General features: G+C 38.1%; 1 protein-coding gene across 1 annotated transcript in view; it reads right to left on the bottom strand.

The window, feature by feature from the left end:
- The window catches only part of LOC103474795 (von Willebrand factor A domain-containing protein 5A-like), an 80,438-nt gene extending 78,808 nt beyond the window's left edge, over positions 1-1,630 (bottom strand). The window contains exons 1-2 of the mRNA XM_008426022.2: positions 1,514-1,630; positions 58-120 (exon numbers count right to left, since the gene is read on the bottom strand). Coding sequence (XP_008424244.1) covers positions 58-100 — 43 coding nt within the window. The 5' untranslated portion in view covers positions 101-120; positions 1,514-1,630. The remainder of the gene's footprint in view (positions 1-57; positions 121-1,513) is intronic.
- Positions 1,631-7,868: the final 6,238 nt, after the last annotated feature.

The following is a 7,868-nucleotide window of genomic DNA, read 5'->3' as shown; positions in this document are numbered from 1 at the left end:
CTTAAAAGACTTTCTGAGAAGAAACCAAGTGTAGTTTGCTTTCTAACAGCCGAGTACCTGGTTCCTTCTTTTCAGTGAGCAGACCACAGCAGTTCATCATTGTTCCTGTGAGGCAGACAACTTTGGGGGGAAATGGGTTAAAACACTCTAAAGTAGGCAGCTACTTTTTGTGATATCACAAGCAAACAGAAAACATTTACAATTAATAAGGAAAAACCAAAACTTATAAAGGGGACATGACAGTGAAGCAAGTATTGCATTTAAAAATAAGATTGAATTACTTTAAATAAACTAATCTTTTAAATGGTTGTGTTTTGTGGTACATGGAAGTATGTGAAGAGAGATTATTATTATTATTATCACCTTTACCCCAATATACCACATTATGGCATGGGAACTCAAAAAGCACCGCATAATAGGATTGACAAGCAATTTCATTGATAACTTCACAGTAAAGATCGTGGAACCGGAACAAGTCGGCGTTGGGGCTAATAACTGGGCCCTTTATTCCCAAAATAACAAAGCTCATGAAAACATAATTTTATAAAATACCAATAAAAGTCACTCATATTTGACGTACAAATACTCCAATCTACCTAGTTTACAGTCTGTTCCTAAGTATCTGACTGATGATGACGTTGTGGATGGTTGGCAACGTGTTTTACCCAGAATACACTTGGAGACAATATCGGCGATCAACTTGAAAATTTGTGTCATGAAGTTAAATGTAAGAATGAAAATGAAGCCAGTCATGTAGCCCAACGTTTTATTCCATATTTTACAACCACCATGTCACTAAAATCAGTCGGTCTTGTAAAGCTTTTAGCAACCATGAGTCAACAATGACTGGGGCAGCCTGCTATATAATCTACTGGGGGACCACTTTGTTTTTTATAATCTACCATACTCAACAGGAGTATGGTAGATTATATGGTATATATGGTATATGGTAGAGTATGGTAGAGTAAGGCCCACCGTCGCCAGCTCTCATCAGAAGACATGATACAGACTTGGATCTCTCAATTCACATTCTGCCTCTCATCCAGACCCCCCGGGCCCGGGCAAGGGGGCCTCTCCCCCACCCCCCATAGATCCGCACCTGCATGGAACTGCGACATTTTTACTTTGGGGTGTGTCACACCACAAGCATCTCAAAAATCTCAGATTTTAGATTAATTTTGCGAATTTAAACAATAGAAACAGATTTTAAGTGAGCACAAATTTATAATAAAGTTTTCTTAATTTGTTTGAGACATTGACACTATCAAGATATAGCTAGCAAAATAAATAGTCAGTTAAAAAATCTTCTCAAGAAAACGTACAAAGTTCAACCGGGTGTGTCTAAAGGTGGGCTTGACTGCATGCAAACCAGGTAACTTGAAAGACTTTCCTAGAAATGACTCAATTGGATTTGCTTTTACGCCAAACCATAGCTGTTTTTGTTTGTGTTGGTCTAAGTGCTAGCAAGTGCGTCAGCTCAAATAAACTCAAAAAAGAAGAGAAGAAAGCTTACCAGTGAGGTCAGACCCTTCTTACGGAGAAATGCAGAATTTACTGCGCGTTATCTTAAGAGCTTCTGCTCAAACAAGACCAAAGCAGCTGTTCCTCTACCGGGAACGCTCGTTTTGCTTATGAGAGCGCACCAGGTGGGTGGAGCATTGACGGTAAAGCCCAGCCTCTTGCGTACGTAAACTGCTATTTGCTTACAGTCTCTGCTGGTCCATTTTAAAATGAGTATGTTTACATTTTGAGCAAATTTATTTTTAGCTGTAACGTTTTTATTTCCTTATTCTTCATCAGACTGTACCTCTTTCCCTTTAAGTGTGTCATGGACTGCAACAACCAATTCATATGAAATGACAAAGCATTCAAAATTATTTGATAACTATTATAAGTTAAAGTAAAGCATTGAAATCTCATGTTTTAGTTTTAAAGACGGTACTTCTAAAGTTCTTCAGGTTTTGTTTTTGAATGGAAAACCTTCCTATCTTTTTAAAAACCTTTCTTGAGTTGGCAAAACACAAGAATTTCAATGGGCTTTTATTGTTTATCTTTGCAAATGGCAAATAATTCTATTCTCTCCATCAGTTTTAATAAAATCTTCTTCCATCACTTGTATCAAGAGGCAGAAATATTGTGACATATATGACTGACTGTACTTTTTATTTATTTGTTTAGCTATGGTATTTTTTTGTAATTAATGTAGTTATTTATATATTTTATAAGTACAAAGTTGCATTTTAAAGCAGCATGTCCAAAAAAAGATAATTTATTTTCCTCTTCAGAATAAAAGTGTAAATTACTGCTGATCTACATCCTGATTTGCAGTCAGCTTATATGCTACCAAACAACATTTATATATTAAGTCGTATTGTTGTTTTTTTTAATTATTTTAACACTTTCTATGTTGTTTAGACATTTTTAGTCAAAATTAAGTTTTCTTCAATGTATAGTTTTACATAGTAATCACAATACTGAAGTTTAAGTTGAAAACAGAACCTATTTTAGGTGTTAAAAAGTTAGTTTCTGTACTTTTGTTCAGACTATAATCTGACAAAAACTTGAGTCAAGCTTTTGTGTGAATCACTACACAAAATGTTATTGCTTAACCCGGAGGTTCCCAAGCTGTGGAGCGCGCCCCCTAGGGTGGGCGCCGTGCCATTGCAGGGAGAGGGGGGGGGAGCCGTCTGGATGAAAAAAACAAAACATGAACGCTGTATGCGCTGGGTTTTTACCTTAGAATGGCCAACTCTCTGTTATTCCTATGTCAATTTGATACAGTAGGGGCTTCCACACTTCCCATATCTGTGTCCTCTGTCACTTTTATCAGCAGTTAAAACTGTTTAATCCGTTGTTAACATGTGGTAACCTGTTTTTCCAAGCCGCCTTTAAACGCAACTTGAGCGCTACGTCACTCGGGCTGGGTTTACACCTGTGCGGCAGTGAAGGAGACCTGCTGCTGCGCAGAGCTACGGAGGTGTGTGTTAGAATCATGGCAGCAAACCAGCAAAATGCAAAGAACTTTTCAGTTTTTCCGCCAAACTAACCGACTGAGTTGAGTAAAGCTGTTGGATGCAGGTAAAGTTAGCTAAAAGATGACTAGCTAATATCAATACACCACCCTAAGCTTAACACGTAGCCAGTAGGCTACTGTTGTTGTTGTTGTCGTCTATGCTCAGCTACATACATTCATTTTGCCCCCCAAAAAGTCGATTATGGCATGGGCTGACCATGCCGTAATCTTAATTTTCTAATTTTACTTATTGGTGTGTTTGGGGGCTGTTGTTTTGTTGAAACATCAATTTCAACAGAATTGCATCATGAAGTAGTATGACATCTGCAAATATTTGGAAGTATTCAAACCAATCCATTACGCCAGGGGAGCGATCAATAGTTCTTATGCCATAGTATGAAAGACAGACACTAAGAACCTGCTTTAGTGTCCTCAGAGTTTGCTGTGACTTGTATTCCGTGTTTGTGAGTCATAAGGGACATATTCTAAATCAGAAAAATAGACAATTTTGTTTTCGTCAGCCTATAAAGCATTGCACCCTTTTTCTCTGTAAGCCAGCCAGTCTGTTCTTTGGCAATTTGTACGGTAACTTGTTGTTTCTTTTTTTTCCCCAACAATGAGACTTTGGGGATAGGCTTCTAATTCTAATTCTAAGGATTCTATCACTAGAATGATAGACTGTGAATTTATATTGGTTTTATATTCTGTGCAGAGCAAAGTGAAAAATTACATCTATCACTAAAGAAGTGGCACCAAAGCCCCTTTCGGACAGTCCTGTGAGCAAACATAACAAAGCTGGTATAGACAATGGATGAATAATGCACTTACATGAATCTGGCATGTCTTCAGTGTTTAAATAATCCAGATCTTTGTCAGAAGAATCATTGGAAGGAGAGCACACAATTGCTGAAGAAACAAAATAAATGGATCATTACAGGTAATCAGACAATCAAACAAGAATATAAGTAAATCTCCCTATATGCATCATTTTATTAAGTTATACACCAGAAAGTAGAGTCTCAGAAAGTTGGCTTCGAAAACATTACTCTTTACTGCAGCTTATGTGGGTTTTTCACAAGTATTCCTGGTTCCTTTCATAGCCCAAAATTATGACAGGTTAATTACTTTCTCTAAATTGCCCCCTAGGTATAAGCATATATGCTTGGATTGTTGACTGTCCATTGTGTCGCTGTGGTGTTCTGTGATTCACTGGTGACCCCACTGACACCCAATGGATAGTCGTCAGCCCCCCATGTGACCATGCATAGAAAAACTGGTGTAAACAATGGTTGAATAAATGTGGCTATAGAAATACACTTACCAGACTCTGGCAATGTTCCACAATAACCGTAGAAAGAATCCATGCTTGCTGACGAAAAAAGTAAAATGACCATTAGAGGTAGATGTTCAAGAAAAATAATCAGTGTACAAGTAAACCTCATTGTATGCAACAATTCATGAAGACATACAGAAGAAAGTAGTCGTTTCCCATAAAAAAACAGAAATTAAATTTCTTGAAAAAAATTAAAATGATAACAGCTAGTTAGCTCACTGAGTACTCTTTAAATTTAGCATACTTTAAGTTCAGTTTGACAGCATAGAAACAGCATGAGTTTAGTCTAATTCCTCTTTACATTTGAACTTAAATACATTTTCATGGCCATTTATGATAATCCATACAAAAAAGATTAAGAATGGGAGATTTTATATTACAACTGGTTTCATTCATTGTTACAGTATCTCTATTAAAACTTGTCATGCATCCCAGTAATCTGAATGGTCACCTGTCCAAGGTGTTCCCCACTCTAACCCAATGACCAATCACTACCCAATGACTGCTGGAGGTAGGTGTTAACCTCACATATCCTTTTGACCAGCAAAGCTGGTATAGAGAATGGATGAATAACACACTTACATGAATCATAGCAACGAGAATCTGCGACACCTGAAGAAAAAACAAACGGAGCATTAGACATAGACAATCAGGCAATCAAAAGTAAAATAGAAAAACAACACACAAGTCTCCCTGCACGCATCAGGTCATAAAGCCATACACCTGACAGTAGGGTCTTTTTTTCCATTGAAAAAATAATAATCTGAAACTAAGCCAAAAATGAAAATGACATCCAGATTACTTAGCACTCAGAGTAATTTCACACCTGACTCGGTTTGATCAGAGACCAAAACTGCAACATTTGTTACATTTTGTGTCAAGCAAACCAAAGTCTTTGAAAAATTTGTTTCTCCCTTCACCTGTTGTGGCGTTGCACCAAGAAGCTGATATAAAAGTTGCTTTACTGAAAAATATTTAGAAATATATATATATATCTTTTTACCAAAACAGGAAAAAGAAACAGAACATTTAAATATTCTCAGAGACAGTTGGGTCCTGAACTTTGATTTTACCCTTGCCAAAAAAATGTTAAGATAACTAACTATATGGGCATTTCACTATTAATGTGCTCAAAGATAATTCAGTAAAGCTTTTTCAGAAACCAATATAATGTATTGTGCAAGTAGAAAGTGTAATACATGCTACTGATTTGAACGATATGATTAAAGTACACTGTGAATGTTGTGGCTGTGCAGGAAATCTGTGACACATATTTGTGCTAAATGCCAATAAAGATTAGTGGGACACCATTATTGATGGAAAATGTATCCAAGTATATAGTGATGGTATTTTTCAAATGCAGTGATTACTTGTTGATGGAGCAGTTCCTCATGAAAGTTTTACTTACCCCCATATTTTGAAACACATAGATTTGGAGTCCACATGTCTAAACCTGAACATATATAAAAAAAGAAAAAAGTAGTATTAATGTGATATTTGATCCAAATAACTGTTTTCAGACAGTTCTACTTTACTTTGGGGAATACATCAATGAATACCTACATAATCTGAATCAATCTTTAGGATTGATTCAGATTATGTCAGAATATAGTCTAAACTCTAACGCCAAACATTTTCCTAATTTCTGTTCACTAATTAGATTTGGATAGGATAATAGTAGATTTCCTTAGTCTTAATTTGCTAAATGGTTAAAATAAAAAAGGGGAAAAAATAAGTCACTCACCTGAGCAGGTAAGTATTGGGACATTTCTGCGCACCAGAGCTCCATGAATCGACTCGCCGTTGTCCTTGACAACTATGAAGGCAGTGAAGGAACTGCTCACTCCTGCTTGGACGCTGAGCTCCACCACCTTATTCTTCATTTCTTCATCTTGCTGTCCTATTTGTATCCTCTTTTCTGACTCCAGAGAACGAATCACAGTGCGAGCAGCCAGCCTGTGGACTGTTAATCTGGAGACAGGAAGGAGAAATAGCTGAATTTCTCTCAACATAAACATCAAGCCCACTCTCAGTGACTTTTCCTTATTTGTTTTAGGGTGCTGTTGAATTTGTCTCAAGATTGCTTTCTCATTCATCATGAGATGAACAAAAACACCACAGCGCTTAGCCAGAAGCTTGCACTCTATGCTCTGCTTGGGGAACTCCAGAGTAGTAGATAGTCTGATTGATCTACAAGACATAATATTAGTTGGTCATTCTTGGCTCCACACACCACTTTTGCTAATTTTCTTTCATTGAAGAGACTTTAAATGTCCCAAAAGCTAGATGATTACTTTGGGAATCAGGACATTCATCCCCCCTACAAAATAACCTAACGGGAAATAGAAATAAGATTTTCATTTCCTGTTACAAAGGACAAAAGACTTTAAATGACAATGTTTGTGAGCAAGATGGAAATATTAAAACACTACTTGGTTTCTGTGACAATCATGTGATAAATGCAATACAGTTATTGCCATGGCTGCACAGTGGCGCAGTTGGTAGAGCTGTTGCCTTGCAGCAAGAAGGTTATGGGTTTGATTCCCTGCCCAGGTCTTTCTGCATGGAGTTTGCATGTTTTCCCTGTGCATGCGTGGGTTTTCTCCGGGTACTCCGGTTTCCTCCCACAGTCCAAAAACATGATTGGCATCTCCAAATTCTCCCTAGGTGTGAGTGTGTATGCATGGCTGTGTGTCTCTTTGTTGCCCTGTGACAGACTGGCGACCTGTCCAGGGTGTACCCCGCCCGGAACGTTAGCTGGAGATAGGCACCAGCAACCCTCCCGACCCCACTAAGGGACAAGGGTGTAAGAAAATGGATGGATGGACGGGCAGTTATTGCCTTAAAACAATAATCTAAGCAATTTTACCCGGAGTCCTCTGCAGGTTTGAGATTGAAGTGCAGCTGGTTCTGAGAAGGATGACCGCCCAGGCTGTACTTCACTGTCACACTGCAATCTGCTTCCTCTGGACTCTGAGAAATAATTTTTTGTAGGGAAAAATACCTTTGAAATGTTTTAAGTATCACCAATCAAGACATACTGATGGTTAAGCAGGAAAAAAACAGAGGTGACCCTACCTGTCCCGTAAGTTGAGCATAAATCAGTGACCTCTCACCCTCGAATATTGCTGTAATGGGTGGAGAGAGAACGGTGGCCAACAGTCCCATTGGCAAATCCCAAGAGACAGAAATGTCCTCCACAATGGGCTGCAGTGCAAACCTGAGTGACTGCATCACCTGTGATTCACACAATAGTTGTGAAATGATTTACTTTCACTATAATCACATTCTGATGAGTTGGTGCATCTTTTATCAGATAATTTTTTTACTTTTGGTTGCATCCTGCCAGCCCCTGTGATGAACTGAGCGTGACCTCCACCCTCTTTGGCCATCCCGTTGATGAGAGCAGAGCTGGCTCCTTCTCCAATCCCAAAAGAGAAACACCTACGATAAACAGTTTGATTTCAAACTCACAATAGCATCAGAACATGAACCAGACTGAAAATCTGTGTGTTTATGGTT

This window comes from Poecilia reticulata, linkage group LG13, assembly GCF_000633615.1.
Source record: "Poecilia reticulata strain Guanapo linkage group LG13, Guppy_female_1.0+MT, whole genome shotgun sequence".
In the NCBI taxonomy this organism is placed as follows: Eukaryota; Metazoa; Chordata; class Actinopteri; order Cyprinodontiformes; family Poeciliidae; genus Poecilia; species Poecilia reticulata.
This window is presented reverse-complemented; position numbering and strand designations above follow the sequence as displayed.